Genomic DNA, 27,374 nt, shown 5'->3' on the forward strand with positions numbered 1-27,374 from the left:
TAAACAAATAAAAAGGAAGAAGGAGGTAAAGGAGAAGGAAGAAGAAAAAAGGTATGCAATACCAAAAAGGATATACATACAATTCAAAAAGACTTGAGAAAAAACAAAGTGATTCTTACATTGAAAGGAGAGATAAATACGGGGAATTTAATTTAATTTTATATTTGAGAAGCTATAAATATCTTAGGCAGCTATCCTTGAGAAATTAAATTTAAATTTTCAAAATATTTATCCGCCAGTACGGCTTGTAGTGAAAAATACCACAGCATTTCGCCTGGCAGAAACTCCCATTACCAAGTCCAAGTTCATGCATGCTGCGATAATGGCCCAATAGCTCCACAAACTGATGGAATACCGCTTAAAATTATGATAAAGTGCAGTTAAAAGGTTGTTCGTGAATCGTTTTGGAAATTTTAATAAAAATACTGGAAGCCATTGTGTTGCTGATAATAAATATATCAGGGCCTTGGCCTTGAACATCTTTTGGGGGTTAAATATAATTTCCATCTGGCAATAATTGATGTCTTTAATTCGCTTAAATGCGGCGAATTCACATATTACTAGCTCAGACTTAAACCAAATATAGATTGGCACTGCAATACCTACATTATTTTGGATAATAGTGTGTCGCTTCTGGTTACTGTCTTATCATTCAATGTCGGTAAGGATGTTATGATAACTTACACTATGTTAACACGACGGCACAAATTGGTAGCTGTACGTATAACCCACGTAGGGGATGAAAGATACCAAGGAACGGTCCTGACCGGCTTTAACATGGCAATGTCCAGGATTTATCTTGGTCCCTCTCTCATCTCAAGTGGACACTGACCTCCCCGTGGTGTCACATGGGGTAGCTGCCTTTAACACCCGTTAATGGTAGTGAGCTAAAATATGCCGCGCGTTCACCCATAAGAACGTTAAAAACTTGGGTTTGGGCACCGGGTTAGTAACCCTCCCCTAGAAAAAGCAGCCTACTATGAAAAAACGAAAGAAAAGATAAACAAATCCCTCTAAAGGTGACAAACCACGCAAACGTTTTAAGGACCATGATCTGCGAATCTGCACCTGGAATGTTCGCACTCTTTATAGAGAAGGTGCAGTTTACGCATTGGCAGATGTACTTGAAAAGTACAACGCCGACATTACCGCCATGCAGGAAATACGATGGATTGGGAAAGGCGTCACAACACCTAAAGGTGATGCACTGTATTATAGCTGCCATGACACAAAGCATGAGTTTGGTTGCGGATTTGTAGTTGGTCGTAGGTATAAACATCTGGTCTCCAGCTTCACCCCAGTGAATGAAAGACTTGCTGCAATTCGATTAAAAGCTAAATTCTTCAACATCAGCTTTATTTGCGCTCATGCTCCCACTGAAGACAAGGACGAACAGACCAAAGATATATTTTACGAGCACCTAGAAGAAACTTATGACCGTTGCCCTGCCCATGACATTAAAATTATACTAGGCGATTTTAATGCCAAAGTTGGAAAGGAGAATATCTTTGGCCCAACAGTCGAGAAATTCAGTCTCCACAGTGAAACATCTGACAATGGTATGAGGCTGATAGACCTTGCAGCTGCAAAAAACATGGTAGTTAGCAGTACCAGATTTAATCATCTCGATATTGATAAGGGCACCTGGCTGTCGCCAGATCAAAGAACAGGAAATCAAATTGATCACGTTGTGATAGATGGAAGACATGCATCGAGCGTGGTGGATGTACGATCGTTCCGAGATGCAAACATAGACTCGGACCACTACCTTGTTGCCGCAAAGGTACGTACCAGATTAAACGTAGCAAACAAAGTGCGAACAGACACAACACGGAAGTTGGACATCGGCAGGCTGCAATCACAACAGATAGCCACAGCATATTCCACTCAACTGGCCCAATTGCTTAATCAAAGCACTCCTCGTCCCGATAACATATCAGGACAATGGCAAAACATTGCCCACTCCATGCAAACAGCCGCAAAATCAGTACTTGGATAAAAGAGACCTCCACCAAGGAATCCATGGTATGACCAGGAGTGTTGTGCTGCTACCGAAGAGAAAAATGCGGCATATAGGGCTACTTTACAATCCGTAGCAACGCGTAGCGCACGAGAGAGATATCGGGAGAAAAGGAGAGAGTAGAAACGTCTTTTTCGCAGGAAAAAGAGAGAGATGGAAAAGCGGGAGTGTTAACAAATCGAGATGTGCAGGAGACAGAATGAAGTCCGAAAATTCTATCAAAGAGTTAAACATCAAACTGGTGGCTTCGGATCTGGCACATCCTCCTGTAGAGACCATCAAGGTAATCTGGTAACTGATACAGATAGTGTGCTAAGGATATGGAAAGAGCATTTTTCCAAACTGTTGGTATCCAATAGTAGCAAAGTCGACGAAGATACCACAGGTCCAATCCCAGAAGATGGTATTGAATGTCTTCTCCCTATCGCCTACAAGACAGTGTCAGGGATATTCTGCGAACGACAAAAGCCCATGGTCAACGAAATAATTGGACCATACCAATGCGGCTTTAGACCTGGCAAGTCCATCATTGACCAGATATTTACCCTGCGGCAAATCCTGGAGAATACCCAAGAGATGCAGATCGACACCTACCATGTTTTTGTCGATTATAAAAAGCAGCCTTCGACAGACCTCTACGTTCAAAGGTATTCCAAGCCATGTCTGAACTTGGTATCCCCGCAAAGCTAATTCGGTTTTGTAAAATGACTCTAATTAACACAAGATCTTCAGTTAAAATAGGAAAGAACCTCTCCGAAGAGTTTTTGTACCAAAAGAGGTTTCAGGCAAAGAGACAGTCTTTCGTGTGATCTTTTCAACATCCTTCTAGAAAAGATTATACGAGAAGCAAACGTCAAAAGAAGTGGCACAATCTACACCAATAGCCACATGCTACTTGCCTATGCTGATGATATAGACATCATGGGACGATCAGGAAAAGAAGTAACCGATACCTTTATGAAGGTCGAAGGAGAATCTGCTAAAGTGGGTCTGGCAGTAAACGGCGGGAAAACCAAGTTGATGGTGTCGAGTTAAAGACTTCGTCTACCTCGGCACCGCCGTAAACACAATGAACGACATCAGTTGTGAAATAAAAAAGAAGAATAGTATTGGCCAACAGATGCTACTTTGGCTTATGTAAGCACTTCAAAAACAAAGCCACTATTCGTCAAACAAAAATAACGCTTTACAAAACACTAATAATACCCGTGCTGATGTATGGTTCTGAAGCCCGGGTACTTGCGCAAGGAGATAAGGCAGTGCTTGGTGTGTTTGAGAGAAAAATTCTTCGAAATATCTACGGACGAATCTGCGTTGACGGTGAATATCGACGTCGAATGAACCACGAGCTGTATCTGCTATACAACGACATCAATATAGTTAAACGTATTGAGATGCAACGATTGCGTTGGCTAGGCCATATCATAAGAATGAGCGAACCCGCTAAAAAGGCGTATAAATATGAGCCGCTTGGCGGTGCACGCAGAATTGGCAGGCCAAAGAATAGATGGCGCAAACAAGTGGAAGAAGAGATGACAAGGCGCGGAATTCCAGAAAGAGAAACAATAGACAGAGAGAAATGGAGATATTTTCTTAGTTCGGCCTATAGAACAAATGTTCTGTAATGGGCCAGCTAAGAAAGTAAGATTCTGGGGTCTTAAAATCTTCAGTACTGATACCATCGTTTTTCTTGCCCCTAGAATTTGATTTTTCCCTCCGCATTAGCAGAGTCTGGGGAAAGTTGAATCTTCTTACAGGATGCAAAAGTATTGCTTAGATGCACCACATAACTAAATTTTTCTGAGATCTTATTCGAATTTGTAATTCAAATTATTGTAATTATTGTACTTCAATATATCGACGCCTCCAAACAATAGTATGATAAGTCGACTTAGCATGTTTTCAAGTTCTTTACATTTTTATATTTAACGTCCTTTAACTTAAATTCTGTCAAATTTTGGTAATGATCGGACAATCCGAACATAAGTTATAAACAAATATTTACTTAACATAGTACTGAAGGTCAAAGAAATTTCCAAACTTTTAGAGCTTGTCCTGCAAAACTCGCTTTTCAGAATTAGCAAACTATTATCTGGAGGTGTCGAACGTCCTTTAACTTAAATTCTGTCTAATTTTGATAATGATCGGTCAATCCGAACAGAAGTTATAAACAAATATTGACTTAGCATAGTACTGAAGTTCAAAAAAATTTCCAAACTTTGAGAGCTTCTCCTGCACAACTCACTTTTTAGACTTAGGGCCATTATTATATGTGTTCTTTTACTATCTGATGGATTTCAAAACTTAAAATAAACCAATTTGGAGGCATTAAAAATATAATTTTTACATTGAAAGTTAATGCCAAGAAGCTCCTCCTTGATATTCAATCATCACTTTAAATTTTAAATTAAGCGGAACGGAATTTTTTAAGAAGACTTGTAATAATGGGGGTTAGCATACTAATGTTTGGAGGTGTCGATATTGTATTGGCAATTCAAAGTTTGTTCATTCGAAATTTAACATTTCCCATTTGAAATTCGAATTATTTCATTTGTATGTAATAGAATATGGAACACAAAATTTTCCATTTAAAATTCGAAAGCGAATACAGAAATGTTCGCGTAAACCTGACATTACTGTAATTTGCCTCGAACTGACTTATCAGGTAAGTGTCGATAATGTGGTTAAATTAAATGACAGTGTTTTATCCTAGACAGACGGCAGCGTTAATTTGCATTAACTCCCTTAATTCAAATTAATTCGTACAGTATCCACATTCTTAAAGTAGAAACTCGAACTGAATATAATCTGCATTTACTAATTTGAATATGGCAAGACTATAGCACGATTCTGTTGATTTGCACTGAGTAACAGGAAAAGGTATTGCGGTGCACAACGATAATGCAGTGCAACCAAAAATTTGCAGTGCAAACAACAACAAAATAGCTGTTAACCAACAATCAGCTGATTTATAAATGCAGAAACTGTCAGGGTAAAATTAAATGCACATCTTAATGCTAATTAACGCTGCCCTCTGTCTAGGGTATTAGCATGTTTATACAATTTTTTTTAATTTACTTTACGATTCGGGAATGTTAAAAAGAAAAAGCGCTTAGTTTTGTTTATTAAATAATTTATTAGTATTTATTGTCGATTTATAAATAATTTCACATTAAAGAATTTTGCGAAACAAAACATATTTAATTAATTATTTTCCAAAAGATCTTAACTACAATAATTTCTAAAATTATAAATCAAAAATCAAGAATATATAAATAAATATTAAGAAATATTTTTTTTCGGAAATGAAAGTTTACAAAAATGGAATTCGAATGGAATTTTGTTATTTCTAAATACTCCTTTTTATTTATATTTTTTCAAATTTATGCAATAACTCCAGAAAATCATAATAACAACTACAAATTAAAATGAAAAAAAATTAAAAGTAAATATTTTTTATAATTAAAATTAATAAAAAATAAATTACTACATTTCAGTCTTCAGAAAGTGCTTAGAAAAAATGTTGTATAGTTGTTGTTGTTTAATATATAAATTATTTATATATAAATATAATAATCATACATACTTACACATATTTCTGGATCGATAATTATAATAATAAACTAAATTATTAACTAGAATCCTTATAATTATGATTTAAAAAGATTAGTTCTTTTTTCAAAATGAAATTTCCTTAAATTTTGATGAGATTTTCTAATAATTTTTTTTAAAGAGTTTTGCCAACTTCTGGAGAATTGTTGGCCGAAATTTCTCTGAATTTTCTCTTCAAATTTTAAAATTTTTAGGACTTTTTTCTTCCTTTTTATTTAAGTTGTGGTCTGAAAATCTCTTTTGCTTGAAATTTCCTTCGTCTTAACATGAATTTCAATATCGATTTTTTAAGGACTTTTTATTCTTTTTTTCAAAGTTTTAGACTGAATTTCTATTTTGCTTGATATTTCCTTCGCCTTAACAAGAACTCTAAAGGGGTGAGTACATAAGCTGCCTTGCCTGCTTACCTTGCTTGCTTCTGATAAAAGAATAAAAAAGAAACGGGCAACCCAGTTCGAAATTTGTTCGGCCTTCTATATTCTTTTATTTTTATTATGTCAGAAATGGAGCAGGAAAGCAAGGCAATCAGGCAAGGCAGCTTATGTACGCAGGCCTTAAAGTCCTCAACACATAAGAAGCATGGCATTCTTGCTGAAGTCATATCTGATAGTCTTTTGTCAGACCAAGTTCGACCTATTAAAAAGATTTCAGAATCACATTTGAATTAGGTCGAACTTGGTCTTTAGTCATTTACCAGATATGACTTAAGCAAGAATGCCATGCCTCCTATTTGTCGAGGCCTTAATGCTCAAATTGTTGGGACTTTTTATCATCTTTTTTCAAAGTTTAGGACTGAATTTCTCCTTTGCGTGAAATTTCCGTTGTCACAATTTGTTAGGACGTTTTTCTTTTCCTCAAGTACCTTTTGTAGCCCTTTGACAACCATTCTTTGCCTTAATTTCATTATTGAATCTTAAATAAGTTGATAATTATTTTAAGCTCTTCTCTTCCACAGATTCTCCTGAATCTCTGCGAAAATCTCCAGCCGCATATTCTTGTTCCAAATTTTCCAATTCTCTGCGGGTTAAGCTTTCCTCCGGTTTCATAATTTCATTCACAGGTGTTGCACTGCACTCTTCCCCTTCTCCGGCATTTGTTTCACTTATTGACCTCTTGGGAGATAACGAAACCGGTGATGAGCCTTGTGATGAGGGAGACAATGAATTTGAATTGGATGTTTCGCAGATGCTGCTAGTACTTGTATTTATTTCCATTTCCAATTCCGTATAGATTTCAATGAGATTATTTATGCCAATCAAGTAACCATCTTCGTGATTACCAACCTTCCAGGTGGAACTGTGGCTGATGAAATGATTCTCCGGCAAATGTACAGTTTTGGCAAAATCTATCAACCAAACATTTGCCTGTTTGCGATCGTGAACGAAGAGCAGAGAACTGCCGATGACCTCATGGCTGCGGAAGAAATCGGAACATTCTAAGGTGGCACGAATAGCACGTAATCGTTGTAAATAACGGGGCTGGAAAAAAGAAGAGTAAAAAAATAATTTTTAGGAATTTTATGTAAGATTTTGAAAAGAGAGGACCACAATATGTTGTTTTTTTTTAAGAATATTCTCTCAGGGACTGGAAAATTTATTGGCGTGGTAAACAAATTTAGAGTTAATTGTTTAAAAACTCTAGTCTAGAAAAAGGAAAGGAAAAGCAAACTCGACGCTTCGCTTTCTAAGTCGACTTCAATTTGTAGACTTTTCAACACAAAAGATCGAGCTACCTTTCCCTATTCTCCCAACTCTTCTTTTTGTAGCATTAGCGACTGCCGAATCAGGTGACTGTCGATAAGTAGGTCCAAAGACGCGGCAAAAGTCTTTTAGAGAAAATATTTTCAAGATTCCTTAGCTTCCTAATCAAAAAGGATTCAAGATTCCTCAGCTTTCAAACTGAATCGAGTAGCTGAGAGAAAAAGATAAGCCTACATCTCAGAAACATGATATTAGCTTCATTTCCTACGCTTGTAGACCTGATATTAGCGTAATTTGTCAGTGACTGCTTTATCAGGCGAGATAAGTGAGACCAGTTACATAAAAATTTGTAGACTTTTCATCGCAAAAGGTCGACCTACCTTTCCCTATTTAGCATCAGCGACTGCCTCATCAGGTGACTGTCGATAAGTAGGACCAAAGACGCGGCAAAAGTCTTTTAGAGAAAATGTTTTCAAGATTCGTTAGCTTCCTAACCGAATCAAAATGACGAATGGGAGAAAGAAAATCCTGCACTTTGTAAACCTGATATTAACGTCATTAGTCAGTGACTACTTTTCAGGCGAGTGTCGATAAGTGATGTCAGATACAGAAAAAAGGTTCATAACACTTAAAAAATATATTTTTAAGATTCCTCAGCTTTCAAACTGAATCGAGAAGTTGAGAGAGAAAGAAAATCCTACATCTTGAAAACCTGGTATTAACTTCACTTCCAACGCTTGTAAACCTGGTATTAGCGTCACTTGTCGGTGACTGCTTTATCAGGCGAGTGTCGATAAGTGAGACCAGATACATAAAAAAGTTCGTATTGGACAAACAAGTATCCGAATGGCCGAAAACACACCACAAAACGTGGTAAACACTTAAAAAAAGTATTTTCAAGATCCCCTGCTTTCAAACTGAATCGAGAAGGTCTCACAGAAAGAAAAGCCTATATCTTGAAAACCAGATATAATACCCCGTTTATATATAACCGGATTTAACAAACCGACTGGGTTTTAAATGTCAATTCCATTGCTTATATTTCAAACAAATCCTCATAAAGAAGGTTAACCCTGCAAAAAGCTCTAATATAAACAGCATATTAGTCTACATCTTGATAACCTGATATTAGCTTCACTTCCTACGCTTGTAAACCTGGTATTAGCGTCATTTGTCAGTGACTGCTTTATCAGGCGAGTGTCGATAAGTAAGGCCAGATACAGAAAAAGGTTTGTATTAGGGAAATAAATGCTCGAAAACAAACCACAAAACGTGGTAAACACTTAAAAAAATATTTTCAAGATTCCTCAGTTTTCAAACTGAATCGAGAAGCTAAGAAAGAAAAGCCTACAGTTTGAAAACCTGGTATTAGCTTCATTTCCTACGCTTGTAAAGCTGATATTAGCGTCATTTGTCAATGACGGTTTTATCAGGCGAAGGTCGATAAGTGAGACCAGGTACAGAAAAAAAGTTCGTATTAGGAAACAAAGCCCGAAACAAACCACAAAACGTGGTAGACACAATAAAATATATGTTCCAGATTTCTCAGCTTTCAAACTGAATCGCGAAGTCGAAAGAAAAAGAGAAGTCTACATCTTGAAAACCTGATATTAGCTTCACCTCCTATGCTTGTAAAGCTGATATTAGCGTCATTTGTCAGCGACTGCTTTATCAGGCGAGTGGCGATAAGTGAGACCAGTAGTGGGATTCTGTAACTCATTTTTGCTGTTACCGACAAAAATCGGTAAAATTAAATCGCAAAATTATGACTAAAAACATAAAGAAAAGTTGGCATCACTGTTTGTGTCGGTAGAGGCTTGCGACTACTTTTTATTCGTCGTTAACTTACCGAAAAATTTCGTTAATTATCGAAATTATAAGCATTTTAATTTTACCGACAATTATCGACCCACTACAGATACATAAAAAAGTTCGTATTGGACAAACAAATATCCGAAAGACCGAAAAAGGTTTGTATTAGGGAAAAAATGCCCGAAAACGTGCCACAAAACGTGGTAAACACAAAATATTATTTTTTCAAGATTCCTCAGCTTTCAAAATGAATCGAGAAATTGAGAGAAAAATAAAACCTGATATTAGCTTCACTTCTTACGCTTGTAAACCTGATATAATGGCCGAGTCATCGGAAAACAAGCTAACAAAATTCTTAAAAACGTTCTGAAGAAAATGTTTTCAAGATTCCTCAGATTCCAAACTGAATCACAAAGCCACAATAGAAAGAATTATTTAAACCGGTTATTAATCTGCCTTATCAGCCGAGTGTCGATAAGAAATGCCAGAGAGTGAAAATGCGGTTGGTTCTGCGTGACCAAAAAAATCAACAAGCGTTGTAAAAGCTTTCAAGATTCTTATGCATTCAAATTAAATCGCCAACGAGGGATAGAAATAAAGAAAATCTGACTCCTGTAAACCTGATATGAACTTCAAAATATTTACTAGATCTCTCAAATTTCAAATTGAATCCCCGAATGAGGGAGGAACGAAAATCCGGCTCTGTGCTCGACTTTGACTGATTAGAGTCATTTGTCCGTGACTGACTTATCAGGCTAGTGTCTATGAGTAAGGTCTGCGATAGAAAAAACTTGGAGGTTTCGTTTCGACAAGAAAAACGTCTCGTCTTGGTCATTATGTTTCGTGTCGCCAACCGCAGGAGTACAGAAAAGTGATGCCAACCCAAGCGAAACCGGTTTTTGGCCATACGAAAGGCAATGCCGAAGTTTATGCATATCAGCCATTGTTCTGTATTTCGCTTCCCGGTAACCCTGAATCGAAATACTGCCTATATATTTATTCACAACAGTAACAAACTTACCATAGCATGTGGAAACCCGCTCACAAACTCCTTAAAAGCCGCCTTTATTTGTTCACGAGATTTTGTGGTCTTAAAATCTTTAGTGCTGGTTCCGTCGCTTTTCTTGATACCCTACAAAGAAAAGAATAAACATTTTCAAAACCCTTCCCATTCAAATTTTGTTTCACCCCTTACCTCGATACGAAAACCCAATGTGGCCGTACTCGATATGGTCTCTCGCCACACCATATAACGCGGCTTGGTAACACCCTTGGCCTTGTGTTCCTCTTCACTGGGAGCATTCGGATCAATTTGTATCATTTTCTCATACATATCCTTGCGCAGTTTGGGCTTTTCCTTGGCCTTGGACAGTTCCTCTTCCAGGTAAGTACGTACCCCGATTTTGCAATCCATGACACAGGGTTGATAGAAGTCACTTAGAAGATCTTGTAGCTGGAGGTATACTGAAAGCAAAAATAAGAAAAACCTTTTTTACAAAAGATTTCTTCATTACTGCCATTGGTGGCTCTTACATTCTCCATCCTCACTGGTCACCTGGCCCTTGTATTCCGGTACATATGGCCGCAGGACATCTTTCATGAGTATGTGAAAACAATCTTCCTCCTTGGGACATAATTTCTTTAACACCGTACCCTGTTCAGTGCCTGCCTTGAAATTGCCTTGATGTCCTGCCAGCTGGACCCAAGGATAACGTTGTTTTTTGTACGTTTGAAAGAAGGGGGTCCATTGTACAATGTTGCGTATCTTACGCCAACCAGAGGGCTAAAGTGAGAGAAAAAGGGAAGAGAGAAAGGGAGAGATTAGTAAAGTGAAAACAAATGGTGTTAAATTGGGCGCCAGTTAAATGTGTGGAGCGTCATTTTGCAAATTAGTGGCCTACAGGACTTTATTACCTAATGTAGAATCTCACCATGGGCACCACTTTTCTTGTATGACCCTTTGTATTTTCAAAGTAGATCGAGAAATATTCTCATAATAGATCAAACGAACTTCCCATGGATGATCAAGAATGCTCCACATAGAAGACAGAGAAGTTTTCTTATAGAAAACCTTGAGATCTTTGCAAAGCATTTCTTGAGGTCTACTCACAGAAGACCAGTAGTTTTTTCCTCATGAAAAAATCACGAAGTTTTTCCGTAAAATACCATGAAGACTTGTCATGTAAGACCACGATGTTTGTCACAGAATATCCAAAGGTTTTCTCTAGGAAACTAACTTCTCAAAGAAGACAATGAGACCTTAACATAAGTGTCAAGAAATTTTGTTGAGAGATCTCCTCATAAACTATCATGCGATATACTCATCAACTATGTTTTCTTATTGAAAACCAAGAGTAAAACATATGGGTTTACATTGGGCGCCATTTTAGGAAACTTCAAATGTTTTTCCGCAGAATAATTCTCATGCTCTCAGCGAAAAATCAATAAGTTGTTCCTATAGAAAACCAAAAGCTTACTCATAGAATTTAATGAGGTATTCTTAAAACAGACCTAGAGGCCTTCTTATATAATTTAGAGAGTAAGAGCAAGAGATCATCGCATCACGATTTCTTCTAAAAAGAAGAAGGGAAGATCTTCTAAAAAAGACCAAACGGTTTACTCATAGAATTTAAATTTCCATATTCCATAGCAGGGTAAGAGACCATCTCATAGAAGACCAAGACTTCATAAGGTGTAGAAGATCAAGGATATTCTTTTAATGACCCTGAAACCTTTTCATAAAACATCAAGATGTGTTTGCATAGAAGATTCCACAGAAAACCAAAGGCCTTCTCAAAAAAAGCGAACCATAGATTTTCATGAAGTCCTCCATAGAAGACCAAGAGATCTTCTCATAAGGATCGGTATGTCGGCAGATAAAGATTGAGTGCGTAGCAATTTCGAAAAATATTTTGAAGGACCACGTGAAGATCTCCCTGTTATGCGCCAATTTTAAACAGTCAGTCTATTTTACTTAGCCTGTGGGAAAGACTGTATACCCCTTTGGCCTGCATTCTAGTCCGATTTAAGTAAAAAATTGGCCTTACTTTAGGGGCCACGGAATCATTATTGACGGTTATTCATTACTCCCTGTGGTAGCTAGGACTCATCTCTGCATTGCATTGATTTCAATGCATAGATTTCATAGATTGGGCGCCAAATATGGATCCCAAGTTGGGAGCAATTCCCAAAATTGAGGCCTACGCTGAATGTCATTAGTATGCAATGAACCCCAACTAGGGCGGCTTTCTAACGTATTGGGTCCTGAAATCTTTCTTATAGAGTAATGGGAAGATTTATCAAAGAAGTCCTAGAAGTCTCCACAAAGAAGATCTGGAGGCCTTCGCATAGAAGATCTGGAGATATAGAAGAACTTGAGGTCTTCGCATAGAGGACCTGAAGGTCTTATATAAAACTTGGAGGTCTTCTTATTGAAGACCAGGATATCTTTTTATAGAAAATCTGGGCGTCTTCTTATAGAAAACCTGTATGCCTTCGCATACAATACCTTGATGACTTTACATAGAATACCTGGAGGTCTTCATGCAGAAGATCTGGAGGCCTTCGCGTAAAGGATCTGGAGGTCTCGCATACAATACCTTGATATCTTTACATAGAAGACCTGAAAGTCTTTTTTATAGATTATCTGGAGGTCTTCTTATAGAACATTTGGAGGTCTTCTTACAGAAAACCTGGTGGTCTTCGCATTGAAGACCTGGAGGTCTTTGTATAGAAGAAGGATAATAGAACGGTAATAGAAGACTTGGAAATCTTCTTATAGAATATCTGAATGTCTTCTTATAAAAGATATGATAGTCTTATTATAGAGGACCTTGTGATCTTTTAATAGAAGAACTGGATGCCTTAAACTGGAGGAGTGTGAAAAAATCGAGATCTAAAGGAGCCAGAATGAAGTCCGAAAATTCTACCAAAGAGTGAAACATCAAACAGATGGCTTTGATACAGGCACATCCTCCTGTAGAGACGAGCAAGGTAATCTGGTAACAGATACAGATAACGTGCTCAGGATATGGAAGGAACATTTCTCCAATCTGCTGGTATCCAATAGTAGCGAAGACGATGATGCCACAGATCCAATCCCAGAAGAATGTATACCGCCCGGCCAAGATGAGGTAAAAACAGCAATCAACCGGCTGAAGAATAATGAAGCAGCAGGAGCCGATGTCTTACCAGCCAAGCTGTTTAAAACCGGAGGCGACGCGCTGATAAGGTGTATGCATCAGCTAGTTAGCACCCGACGATTGGAACCTGAGCATCCTGTGTCGCGTCCAAAAGAAAGGAGATAAGACTGTATGCTCGAACTATAGGGGCATAAGTCTTCTCCCTATTGCTTATAAGATAGTGTCAGGGATATTGTGCGAACGACTATAGCCCATGGTCAACGAAATAATTGGACCATACCAATGCGGCTTTAGACCTGGCAAGTCCACCATTGACCAGATATTTACCCTGCTGCTAATCCTGGAGAAGACCCAAGAGATGCAGATCGACACCTACCATGTTTTTGTCGATTATAAAGCAGCCTTCGACAGACCTCTACGTTCAAAGGTATTCCAAGCCATGTCTGAACTTGGTATCCCCGCAAAGCTAATTCGGTTTTGTAAAATGACTCTAATTAACACAAGATCTTCAGTTAAAATAGGAAAGAACCTCTCCGAAGAGTTTTTGTACCAAAAGAGGTTTCAGGCAAAGAGACAGTCTTTCGTGTGATCTTTTCAACATCCTTCTAGAAAAGATTATACGAGAAGCAAACGTCAAAAGAAGTGGCACAATCTACACCAATAGCCACATGCTACTTGCCTATGCTGATGATATAGACATCATGGGACGATCAGGAAAAGAAGTAACCGATACCTTTATGAAGGTCGAAGGAGAATCTGCTAAAGTGGGTCTGGCAGTAAACGGCGGGAAAACCAAGTTGATGGTGTCGAGTTAAAGACTTCGTCTACCTCGGCACCGCCGTAAACACAATGAACGACATCAGTTGTGAAATAAAAAAGAAGAATAGTATTGGCCAACAGATGCTACTTTGGCTTATGTAAGCACTTCAAAAACAAAGCCACTATTCGTCAAACAAAAATAACGCTTTACAAAACACTAATAATACCCGTGCTGATGTATGGTTCTGAAGCCCGGGTACTTGCGCAAGGAGATAAGGCAGTGCTTGGTGTGTTTGAGAGAAAAATTCTTCGAAATATCTACGGACGAATCTGCGTTGACGGTGAATATCGACGTCGAATGAACCACGAGCTGTATCTGCTATACAACGACATCAATATAGTTAAACGTATTGAGATGCAACGATTGCGTTGGCTAGGCCATATCATAAGAATGAGCGAACCCGCTAAAAAGGCGTATAAATATGAGCCGCTTGGCGGTGCACGCAGAATTGGCAGGCCAAAGAATAGATGGCGCAAACAAGTGGAAGAAGAGATGACAAGGCGCGGAATTCCAGAAAGAGAAACAATAGACAGAGAGAAATGGAGATATTTTCTTAGTTCGGCCTATAGAACAAATGTTCTGTAATGGGCCAGCTAAGAAAGTAAGATTCTGGGGTCTTAAAATCTTCAGTACTGATACCATCGTTTTTCTTGCCCCTAGAATTTGATTTTTCCCTCCGCATTAGCAGAGTCTGGGGAAAGTTGAATCTTCTTACAGGATGCAAAAGTATTGCTTAGATGCACCACATAACTAAATTTTTCTGAGATCTTATTCGAATTTGTAATTCAAATTATTGTAATTATTGTACTTCAATATATCGACGCCTCCAAACAATAGTATGATAAGTCGACTTAGCATGTTTTCAAGTTCTTTACATTTTTATATTTAACGTCCTTTAACTTAAATTCTGTCAAATTTTGGTAATGATCGGACAATCCGAACATAAGTTATAAACAAATATTTACTTAACATAGTACTGAAGGTCAAAGAAATTTCCAAACTTTTAGAGCTTGTCCTGCAAAACTCGCTTTTCAGAATTAGCAAACTATTATCTGGAGGTGTCGAACGTCCTTTAACTTAAATTCTGTCTAATTTTGATAATGATCGGTCAATCCGAACAGAAGTTATAAACAAATATTGACTTAGCATAGTACTGAAGTTCAAAAAAATTTCCAAACTTTGAGAGCTTCTCCTGCACAACTCACTTTTTAGACTTAGGGCCATTATTATATGTGTTCTTTTACTATCTGATGGATTTCAAAACTTAAAATAAACCAATTTGGAGGCATTAAAAATATAATTTTTACATTGAAAGTTAATGCCAAGAAGCTCCTCCTTGATATTCAATCATCACTTTAAATTTTAAATTAAGCGGAACGGAATTTTTTAAGAAGACTTGTAATAATGGGGGTTAGCATACTAATGTTTGGAGGTGTCGATATTGTATTGGCAATTCAAAGTTTGTTCATTCGAAATTTAACATTTCCCATTTGAAATTCGAATTATTTCATTTGTATGTAATAGAATATGGAACACAAAATTTTCCATTTAAAATTCGAAAGCGAATACAGAAATGTTCGCGTAAACCTGACATTACTGTAATTTGCCTCGAACTGACTTATCAGGTAAGTGTCGATAATGTGGTTAAATTAAATGACAGTGTTTTATCCTAGACAGACGGCAGCGTTAATTTGCATTAACTCCCTTAATTCAAATTAATTCGTACAGTATCCACATTCTTAAAGTAGAAACTCGAACTGAATATAATCTGCATTTACTAATTTGAATATGGCAAGACTATAGCACGATTCTGTTGATTTGCACTGAGTAACAGGAAAAGGTATTGCGGTGCACAACGATAATGCAGTGCAACCAAAAATTTGCAGTGCAAACAACAACAAAATAGCTGTTAACCAACAATCAGCTGATTTATAAATGCAGAAACTGTCAGGGTAAAATTAAATGCACATCTTAATGCTAATTAACGCTGCCCTCTGTCTAGGGTATTAGCATGTTTATACAATTTTTTTTAATTTACTTTACGATTCGGGAATGTTAAAAAGAAAAAGCGCTTAGTTTTGTTTATTAAATAATTTATTAGTATTTATTGTCGATTTATAAATAATTTCACATTAAAGAATTTTGCGAAACAAAACATATTTAATTAATTATTTTCCAAAAGATCTTAACTACAATAATTTCTAAAATTATAAATCAAAAATCAAGAATATATAAATAAATATTAAGAAATATTTTTTTTCGGAAATGAAAGTTTACAAAAATGGAATTCGAATGGAATTTTGTTATTTCTAAATACTCCTTTTTATTTATATTTTTTCAAATTTATGCAATAACTCCAGAAAATCATAATAACAACTACAAATTAAAATGAAAAAAAATTAAAAGTAAATATTTTTTATAATTAAAATTAATAAAAAATAAATTACTACATTTCAGTCTTCAGAAAGTGCTTAGAAAAAATGTTGTATAGTTGTTGTTGTTTAATATATAAATTATTTATATATAAATATAATAATCATACATACTTACACATATTTCTGGATCGATAATTATAATAATAAACTAAATTATTAACTAGAATCCTTATAATTATGATTTAAAAAGATTAGTTCTTTTTTCAAAATGAAATTTCCTTAAATTTTGATGAGATTTTCTAATAATTTTTTTTAAAGAGTTTTGCCAACTTCTGGAGAATTGTTGGCCGAAATTTCTCTGAATTTTCTCTTCAAATTTTAAAATTTTTAGGACTTTTTTCTTCCTTTTTATTTAAGTTGTGGTCTGAAAATCTCTTTTGCTTGAAATTTCCTTCGTCTTAACATGAATTTCAATATCGATTTTTTAAGGACTTTTTATTCTTTTTTTCAAAGTTTTAGACTGAATTTCTATTTTGCTTGATATTTCCTTCGCCTTAACAAGAACTCTAAAGGGGTGAGTACATAAGCTGCCTTGCCTGCTTACCTTGCTTGCTTCTGATAAAAGAATAAAAAAGAAAAGGGCAACCCAGTTCGAAATTTGTTCGGCCTTCTATATTCTTTTATTTTTATTATGTCAGAAATGGAGCAGGAAAGCAAGGCAATCAGGCAAGGCAGCTTATGTACGCAGGCCTTAAAGTCCTCAACACATAAGAAGCATGGCATTCTTGCTGAAGTCATATCTGATAGTCTTTTGTCAGACCAAGTTCGACCTATTAAAAAGATTTCAGAATCACATTTGAATTAGGTCGAACTTGGTCTTTAGTCATTTACCAGATATGACTTAAGCAAGAATGCCATGCCTCCTATTTGTCGAGGCCTTAATGCTCAAATTGTTGGGACTTTTTATCATCTTTTTTCAAAGTTTAGGACTGAATTTCTCCTTTGCGTGAAATTTCCGTTGTCACAATTTGTTAGGACGTTTTTCTTTTCCTCAAGTACCTTTTGTAGCCCTTTGACAACCATTCTTTGCCTTAATTTCATTATTGAATCTTAAATAAGTTGATAATTATTTTAAGCTCTTCTCTTCCACAGATTCCCCTGAATCTCTGCGAAAATCTCCAGCCGCATATTCTTGTTCCAAATTTTCCATTTCTCTACGCGACAAGCTTTCCTCCGGTTTCATAATTTCATTCACAGGTGTTGCACTGCACACTTCCCCCTCTTCGGCATTTGTTTCACTTATTGACCTCTTGGGAGATAACGAAACCGGTGATGAGCCTTGTGATGAGGGAGACAATGAATTTGAATTGGATGTTTCACAGATGCTGCTGCCACTTGTATTTATTTCCATTTCCAATTCCGTATAGATTTCAATGAGATTATTTATGCCAATCAAGTAACCATCTTCGTGATTACCCACCTTCCAGGTGGAACTGTGGCTGATGAAATGATTCTCCGGCAAATGTACAGTTTTGGCAAAATCTATCAACCAAACATTGGCCTGATTGCGATCGTGAACGAAGAGCAGAGAACTGCCGATGACCTCATGGCTGCGGAAGAAATCGGAACATTCTAAGGTGGCACGAATAGCACGTAATCGTTGTAAATAACGGGGCTGGAAAAAAGAAGAGTAGAAAAATATTTTTTAGGAATTTTATGTAACATTTTTGAAAAGAGAGGACCACAATATGTTGATTTTTTAAAGAATATTCTCTCAGGTACTGGAAAATTTATTGGCGTGGTTAACAGATTTAGAGAATTGTTTAAAAACTCTAGTCTAGAAAAAGGAAAGGAAAAGCAAACTCGACACTTCGCTTTCTAAGTCGACTTTAATTTGTAGACCTTTCAACACAAAAGGTCGATATACCTTTCCCTATTCTCCCAACTCTTCACTTTGTAAATCTGATATTAGCATTAGTGACTGCCTGATCAGGAGACCGAATCAAAAAGAAGAAAGGGAGAAAGAAAATCCTGCACTTGGTAAACCTGGTATTAGCGTCATTTGTCAGTGACTGCTTTATCAGGCGAGTGCCGATAAGTGAGGCCAGATACAGAAAAAGGGGTCGTATTTTGGAACAAATGCCAGAAAACAAACCACAAAACGTGGTAAACACTTTTTAAAAAAATATTTTCAAGATTCCTCAGCTTTCAAACTGAATCGAGAAGCTGAGAGAGAAAGAAAAGCCTACATCTTGAAAACCTGATATTAGCTTCACCTCCTATGCTTGTAAACACTTTTTAAAAAAAGATTTTCAAGATTCCTCCGCTTTCAAACTGAATCGAGGAGCTGAGAGAGAAATAGAAGTCTACATCTTAAAAGCCTGATGTTAGCCTGCATCTTGATAACCTGATATTAGCTTCACTTCCTACGCTTGTAAACCTGATATTACCGTCATTTGTAAGTGTGACTGCTTTATCAGGCGAGTGTCGATAAGTGAGGCCAGATACAAAAAAAGGTTCGTATTGGGGAAACAAATGCCCGAAAACAAACCACAAAACGTGGTAAACACTTTTTAAAAAAAATATTTTCAAGATTCCTCAGTTTTCAAACTGAATCAAGAAGCTGAGAGAGAAAGAGAAGTCTACATCTTAAAAGCCTGATATTAGCCTACATCTTGATAATCTGATATTAGCTTCACTTTTTACGCTTGTAAACCTGGTATTAGCGTCATTTGTCAGTGACTGCTTTATCTGGCGAGTGTCGATAAGTGAGGCCAGATACAGAAAAAGGTTCGTATTAGGGAAATAAATGCTCGAAAACAAACCGCAGAACGTGGTAAACACTTAAAAAATGTGTTTTTAAGATTCCACAGCTTTATCGTCAGTGGCTGTTTTATCAGCCGAGTGGCGATAAGCGAGACCAGATACAGAATAAAAAATTCGTATTGGACAAACAAACATCCAAATGGCCGAAAACAAACCTCAAAAAGGGGTAACCACTCCTTAAAAAAACATATTTTCAAGATCCCCTGCTCTCAAACTGAATCGAGAAGGTCTGACAGAAAGAAAAGCCTACATCTTGAAAGCTGATATTAGCTTCACTTCCTACGCTTGTAGACATGATATTATCGTCGTATGTCAGTGACTGCTTTATCAGGCGAGTGCCTATAAGTGAAGTCAGATATAGAAAAAGGTTCGTATTGGGGAAACAAATGCCCGAAAACAAACCACAAAACGTGGTAAACACAAAAAATTATTTTTTTCAAGATTCCTCAGCTTTCAAACTGAATCGAGAAAAACCTGCAATTAGCTTTACTTCCTACACTTGTAAACCTGGTAGTAGCGTCATTTGTCAGTGACTGCTTTATCGGGCGAGTGTCGATAAGTGAGTCCAAATACAGAAACAAGGTTATTCCTGGGCAAACATAATGGCCGAGTGACCTAAAAACAAGCTAACAGAATTCTTAAAAACGTTCTGAAGAAAATGTTTTCAAGATTCCTCAGATTCCAAACTGAATCACAAAGCCACGATAGAAAGAATTATTTAAGAAATGCCAGAGAGTGAAAATGCGGTTGGTTCTGCGTGACCAAAAAAATCAACAAGCGTTGTAAAAGCTTTCAAGATTCTTATGCATTCAAATTAAATCGCCAACGAGAGATAGAAATAAAGAAAATCTGACTCCTGTAAACCTGATATGAACTTCAAAATATTTACTAGATCTCTCAAATTTCAAATTGAGGGAGGAACGAAAATCCGGCTCTGTGCTCGACTTTGACTGATTAGAGTCACCGACAAATGGTGACTGACTTATCAGGCTAGTGTCGATGAGTAAGGTCTGCGATAGAGAAAACTTGAACGTTTTGTTTCGTGTAGAGATGGACGCCTGTCACGATCGTGACACGAAACGTAACGACCAAGACAAAAGAATGAAGATTGAGTAGAGGTCGAAGACCATCTAACATCGGTTTTCAAGAATATCTTTCAGACATCTGGGTATCAATAAATTTGGCAAACATTTCGTATAAATAAGTTTCGGCGCTCAAAACAATCCACAAAGGAGGGCGAAAATAATTTATTTATTTTTATTAGTTTTATTATTAGTTTCACTGGACGGCCACGGCCTTATCAGGTAAATGTCAATAATCAAGATTGGAGACAAGAAAAATGGCTCGTCTTGGTCATTATGTTTCGTGTCGCCAACGGCATCAGTACAGAAAAGTGATGCCAACCCAAGCGAAAGCGGTTTTTGGCAATACGAAAGGCAATGCCGAAGTTTATGCATCTCAGCCATTGTTCTGTATTTCGCTTCCCTATATCCCTGAATCGAAATGCTGCCTATATATTTATTCACCACAGTAGCAAACTTACCATAGCATGTGGAAACCCGCTCACAAACTCCTTAAAGGCCGCCTTTATTTGTTCACGAGATTTTGTGGTCTTAAAATCTTTAGTGCTGGTTCCGTCGCTTTTCTTGATACCCTACAAAGAAAAAAAACATTTTCCAAACTCTTTCCATTTATGTTTTGTTTCGCCCCTTACCTCGATGCGAAAACCCAATGTGGCCGTACTCGATATGGTCTCTCGCCACACCATATAACGCGGCTTGGTAACACCCTTGGCCTTGTGTTCTTCTTCACTGGGAGCATTCGGATCAATTTGTATCATTTTCTCATACATATCCTTGCGCAGTTTGGGCTTTTCCTTGGCCTTGGACAGTTCCTCTTCCAGGTAAGTACGTACCCCGATTTTGCAATCCATGACACAGGGTTGATAGAAGTCACTTAGAAGATCTTGTAGCTGGAGGTACACTAAAAACAAAAATAAGAAACACATTTTTACAAAAGATTTCTTCATTAATGCCATTGGTGGCTCTTACATTCTCCATCCTCACTGGTCACCTGGCCCTTATATTCCGGAACATATGGTCGCAGGACATCTTTCATGAGTATGTGAAAACAATCTTCCTCCTTGGGACATAATTTCTTTAACACCGTACCCTGTTCGGTGCCTGCTTTGAAATTGCCTTGATGTCCTGCCAGCTGGACCCAAGGGTAACGTTGTTTTTTGTACGTTTGAAAGAAGGGGGTCCATTGTACAATATTGCGTATCTTACGCCAACCAGAGGGCTAAAGAGAGGGAGAGAAAAAGAATAGAGAGATTAGTAAAGTGAAAACAAATGTTGTCACGTTGGGCGCCATTTAAATGTGTGGATCCTCGTTTTGGAAATTAGTGACCTATAGGGCCACTATACACTAGTACCCTATGTCGGCCGCCACATGAAGCACATTTTTATACGTCGTTATACCTTAAGTGGAAGAACACGTTTGGTAGAAGAAAAAATACAAAAAATGTGTGCTTACGTTGGGAGCCAGCAAAAATGTTAAAGCATGTGGTTTTACGTTGGGCGCCATTTCAAGAAAAAGAGATCTTATCATACTAAATCGAGAGATATTTTCAAAAAAAGGTATTCTTATGGATGATCGAGAAAGATTCTTCTAGAAGACCAAGAAGTTTTCTTATAGGAAACCGAGAGGTCTTCCCAAAGAATTCCATGGGGCCTTCTGACAGGAGACCATAAATATTGTTCTCATTGGAAAAGCAAGAATTTATTTTGTAATAGAAGATTCAGATGGTTTTTCTAGGAAACTAACTTCTCAATGAATACCCTAAGACCTTTTCATACAAAGATCAAAAAAATTTTCCTATGGAAAATTAAGAGATCGCCTTATAAAATTTAATAAGTTATTCTCAACATCTCTGTGTTCTTGGTTTTACATTGGGCATTTCAAGAAAGTTCAAAAATCTATTTCAAGAAAATCAAGGAAACACCTGAGACCTTGATATAAAAGATCAATAAATATTCTTATGGGAAATCAAGAGATCTCCTTAAACAAATTTAAGATTTCTCATGAAAGTTCGAGAGGCCTTCTCATAGAAGACCAGTAAATTTTATCATAGAAACCCATCAGGTCTTCTCATAGAAGGTCATGTGTTTTTTTTTTCAACGATCAGGGTGTGTATTGATTGAAGTCTTTGCAGAAGACCAAGAAGTCTTCCAATAGAACACAAAGACATTTTGTAATGAAATCTTTAGATGTATTCTCCAGAAAACTCAGAGGACTTCTCAGAAAAATTCCATGAGGTCTTCTTATAGAATACCCAGAGACCTGCCTTCATAATTCAGTGAGGAAGAGGGATAGGTATAGGAGAAGACCAAACGGTGTGTTCATAGAATTTTCACTTCCATTTTTCATAGAGGCCATAGAATTTCAGGAAGTCGTCCGATACCTCCGAAGCCTGCAGAAAAAGATTATGTGTGCTGGGAATTTCAACGAATATTTATTGAAGGACCACGAGATACCCTTGGTGGGCGACATAATTAAACATTATCTATATTTTGCCAATGTTGAGGCTCAACACCTGCGAAAAGAACTCGATATTTCTTTATCTAGCTTTCTACCCCATAAGAAGCTCTGAGCTGAGTATCATTCCCAAAGATGGAATCCTACTTTAGGAGCATTTTCCCATATTGAGGCCGTCGCGGAATTCCATACCATGAAATGAATGCGACTTTCTAATGCATTAGGTACACATATAGAGCCACGTTGTACGACTGAAGACCAGAAATCCTTTAGAATAACAACAGGACTTATTATAACAAAAGACCTGACGGTCTCCATGTCTTCTATTAAAATATGCCCAGGCCTTCTATGAGAAGAGTTCTAAGTCTTCTATGTAAAGATAACAAGGTCCTATATGCGAAGTCCTCCAGGTCCTCAATACGAACGTTTCCAGGTTTTTATAAGAACTTCTGGAGACCTTCTATCCGTTTTATGCGAAGACCTCCAGACCTTCTATGCGAAGATCTCCAGGTCTTCTATGAGGAAGCATCTTCTAGGTTTCCTCTAAGAATATCTCCAGTTCTTATATAAAATTCATTACATAGAAATTCAAGAATTTTTCTAATAGAACATCTTCTTCTTTCTTTTAAAGGCCCTGGGGCCTTTTCATAGAACATTTCAGGAAGTCGTCATAAGCATAAAGAAAACGATTCTGTGTGCTGGGAATTTCAAAGAATATTTCTTGAAGGACCACGAGATACCCTTGGTGGGCGACACAATTAAACATTATCTATATGTTGCCAATGTTGAGGCTCAACACCTGCGAAAAAACTCGATATTTCTTTAGCTAGCTTTCTATCTCATAAGAAGCTCTGAGTTGAGTATCATTCCCAAAGATGGAATCCTACTTCGGGAGCATTTCCCAATATTGAGGCCGTCGCGGAATTCCATACCATGAAATGAATGCGGATTTCTAATGAATTAGGTACACATACAGAGCCACGTTGGACGACCGAAGACCAGGAGGGTTTCTGTAGAATAACGGGAGGACTTATTATAACAAAAGACCTGACGGTCTCCAGGTCATCTATAAGAAGACTTCCAAGTCTTCTATATAAAGATAACAAGGTCCTATATGCGAAGACCTCCAGGCCTTCAATGCGAACGTTTCAAGGTTTTTTAAGAATTTCTGGAGACTTTCTATCCGTAGACATCCAGGCGTTTTATGCGAAGACTTCCAGGCCTTCTATGCGAAGACCTCCAGGCCTTCTATGCGAAGATATCCAGGTCTTCTGTGAGGAAACATCTTCCAGGTTTTCTCTAAGAATATCTCCAGTTCTTATATATCCCAAAGATGGAATCCTACTTTAGGAGCATTTCTCCATATTGAGGCCGTCGCGGAATTCCATACCATGAAATGAATGCGGCTTTCTAATGCATTAGGTACACATATAGAGCCACGTTAGACGCCTGAAGACCAGAAACCCTTTAGAATAACGGCAGGACTTATTATAACAAAAGACGTGACGGTATCCAAGTCTTCTATTAAAAGATGTACAGGTCTTCTATGAGAAGACTTCTAAGTAAAGATAACAAGGTCGAGGCCTTCATTACGAACGTTTCCAGGTTGTTATAAGAACTTCTGGAGACCTTCTATCCGAAGACATCCAGGCGTTTTATGCGAAGGCCTCCAGGCTTCCTATGCGAAGATCTCCAGGTCTTCTATGAGGGAAATCTTCCATGTTTTCTGTAAGAATATCTTCAGTTCTTATATAAAAGGACCCCAAGGTATTCTATTAAAATACCTTCAGGTCTTCTATGAGAAAACTTTTTCCAGGTCTTCTATAAGAAGATCTCCAGTTCTTCTATAAAAAGACCCGCAGGTCTTCTATTTGAAAACCTCCAGGTCTTCTATGTACATATATCAAGGTATTCTATGCGAAGACCTCCATGCCTTCAATGCGAACACTTCCAGTTCTCTAAAAGAAGACCCCAAGTTCTTCTAACCTCCAGTCTTCTATAAAAAGTCCCCCAGGTCTTCTATAAAAAGACCTCGAAATCTTCTGTGCAAAAATATGAGAAGACCTCCAGGTCTTCTATAAGAAGATCTTTAGGTATTATATAAGAAGATCTCCAGGACATCTATGTAAAGATATCAAGGTCTTCTATGCGAAGACCTCCAGTCTTTCTATAAGGAGACCGCCAAGTCTTGTATAAGAAGGACCCCAGGCATTGTACAAAAAACTTGCGGTCTTCTATGTAAACATATCAAGGTGTTGTACGCGAAGTCATCCAGGTTTTCTATGCGAAGAAGTTCGTGAGATCTTCTAATAGAAGACCTGGGAGTCTTTTTTATAGAGGAACTGGAAGTTTTCTTGTAGAAGATCTAGAAGTTTTCTTACAGAAGAATTGGCGGTCTTCTTATAAAAGATCTGGAAGAAGTTTTCTCATAGAATAGCTGGATGTCTTCTTATATAAGGCCTGGAGGTCTTCGCATAGAAAGTCTCTAGAAGTTCATCTTGTAGAAGACCTGACGGTGCTGGCAAGGTCTTCTATGGAAAGATCTCCATGGAAAACGAACACATCCAGGTCTTAAATTAGAACAACCCCCAGAGACCTTCTATGCGAAGACCATTTTATGCGAATACCTACAGGCATTCTATAGGAAAAGGAAACTTCTATAAAAGACCCCCATGTCTTTTTTTAGGAAACCTCCAAGTGATGTATGTGAAAACTTATTCCTGGTCTTCTATAAAAAGACCTTCTGGAGGTTTTTTTTATAGAAGACCAGGATGTATTTTTAAACGAGACCTGGAGGTCTTTTTATAGAAGTCCTGGAGTTTTTCCTATGGAAGACCTTTAGGTTTTCTCATATTATCAATCACTCCCCATGTGCATACTTTTGGGGTAAAATATCAGCCAACCCTAGCCTTAATTATTGAAACGAAATTTCTCCATAGAATATCTCACTAACCTCACATTGGGCGCCATTCTTTAAAGTAAGGCCCTCATTGTACTATATTTCACTATATGGAGTCCAACTTTGAAGATATTGTACTGTTCGCACGTTGGGCGCCATATATTATTATGGCTATGTGGACTTCTTTATTGAAGTAACTTCTCCCGTAGATTGTGATATCATAAAGTGACCGTTTTCCCCCTACTCAGGGGCACATATAGGCCGCAGTTGGACGCTTTAATATTAACAACACACTCCGTGGCTACTATTCCCTTATAAGAAGCCCCATTGGGCAAATTTCCCCATAAAGAACGCCTGATTTGGGGTCTTTATCGCATAGCTCCGATTTGGGCATTATTCCTAAGTATTGAATCTTAGCTTAAGAACTATTGCTCTATATTGAGATTCACAGTGAACGCTATTACCATGAACGGATGCTTTCTTCTCTACACATATTGTCAAAGATTCACTAAATGCTTACATTTAAAGCAATAAAACCAACTACCGATAGCACTCCATGTTAAAAACGATTTCCCCTGGGAGAATCAGAGTTGGGCCCCATTTAATGAAATCACCTCTACCTTTGGCGGTTTCTTCCATATTGAGGGCCACATTGGGCGCCATATTTTATCAATGACTCGCTACTTTTATACTTTTTGAGGAAATAAAAACAGGTACCCCTAGCCTTAATTGTTCAAACGAAATTTAACCCCACATTGGGCGCCATTTCCTTAAAAAGAGGCCCTCATTGTCTTGAAAAATGCCATGTTGGGCGCCATATATTATTGAATCGCTATGTGGATACTTTTGAGGTACGGCTACCACAGTCTTTGTTATAAACTATTTCCCTTGGAACATGTCAATATCCTCACGTTGGGTGTCGTTTCATGAAATGATCTTTCTCCCGCATTGAAGTCAAATGTTGAATATCGTTTGGCGTCGCATCAAAGACTCGCAAAGTGTATACTTCAGAAGCGTTAAAAATGTTCCTTGCAACGCCACGTCGGTTGCCACTTTAGAAGATTAAATCTACCTTAGGCGGCTTCCTACTGTATTGAGGGCTATATAAATCCAGATTGGACACAAGATAATATCTAGTACTCACCAAGTGGATACTTTTTGGAATAATAAAAACCGTTACCCCTGACCTTCTTTGTCGATGACATTTCTTCCATATAATATCTCAAAACGATCACGTTGGGTGCCATTTCATCAAATAGAGACCCTCGTAATACTATAATTTCCTATACGGAGCCTTAAGTCGGAAGACATTTCATTACAGAATCCCAGATAAAGCTGTCTGTTTTAAAGCAAACATGTTCCTTGACCTTGGAATTACGATTGAACGGATACTCCTTATCCAAATAAAATTAAATCTCCGATGTTTGTATTTCTTTCTGCCTAGAAGTGTCACCATACACAATATATTTGCCAAATTTTTAACCAACCTTTGATTTTTTTCCTTGGAGCCTTTAGCCACATTTGTCTTCATGCTTGAATGTCAACAACCATCATTGACTTGAAATCTAAAACACGCTTCGTAATCAACGATCTAAAAAAATACCAGCACGTGCCAAATGGCTATCACACGC

General features: G+C 37.4%; 2 protein-coding genes across 9 annotated transcripts in view; both read right to left on the reverse strand.

The window, feature by feature from the left end:
* Positions 1–5,798: 5,798 nt before the first annotated feature.
* LOC141399597 (uncharacterized) overlaps positions 5,799–27,374 on the reverse strand; it is a 416,271-nt gene continuing 394,695 nt past the window's right edge. For both annotated transcript variants that reach the window (XM_073978641.1, XM_073978640.1), the window contains exons 3-6: positions 10,678–10,927; positions 10,340–10,608; positions 10,166–10,276; positions 5,799–7,110 (exon numbers count right to left, since the gene is read on the reverse strand). In XM_073978641.1, coding sequence (XP_073834742.1) covers positions 6,562–7,110; positions 10,166–10,276; positions 10,340–10,608; positions 10,678–10,927 — 1,179 coding nt within the window. In that variant the 3' untranslated portion in view covers positions 5,799–6,561. The remainder of the gene's footprint in view (positions 7,111–10,165; positions 10,277–10,339; positions 10,609–10,677; positions 10,928–27,374) is intronic.
* The window catches only part of LOC141399598 (inositol-trisphosphate 3-kinase A-like), a 143,778-nt gene continuing 133,248 nt past the window's right edge, over positions 16,845–27,374 (reverse strand). For all 7 annotated transcript variants that reach the window (XM_073978649.1, XM_073978646.1, XM_073978645.1 and 4 more), the window contains 4 exons: positions 21,359–21,608; positions 21,022–21,290; positions 20,851–20,961; positions 16,845–18,156 (listed from right to left, as the gene is read on the reverse strand). In XM_073978649.1, coding sequence (XP_073834750.1) covers positions 17,608–18,156; positions 20,851–20,961; positions 21,022–21,290; positions 21,359–21,608 — 1,179 coding nt within the window. In that variant the 3' untranslated portion in view covers positions 16,845–17,607. The remainder of the gene's footprint in view (positions 18,157–20,850; positions 20,962–21,021; positions 21,291–21,358; positions 21,609–27,374) is intronic.

This window comes from Musca autumnalis, unplaced genomic scaffold, assembly GCF_047663935.1.
Source record: "Musca autumnalis isolate F117 unplaced genomic scaffold, ASM4766393v1 scaffold_3, whole genome shotgun sequence".
In the NCBI taxonomy this organism is placed as follows: Eukaryota; Metazoa; Arthropoda; class Insecta; order Diptera; family Muscidae; genus Musca; species Musca autumnalis.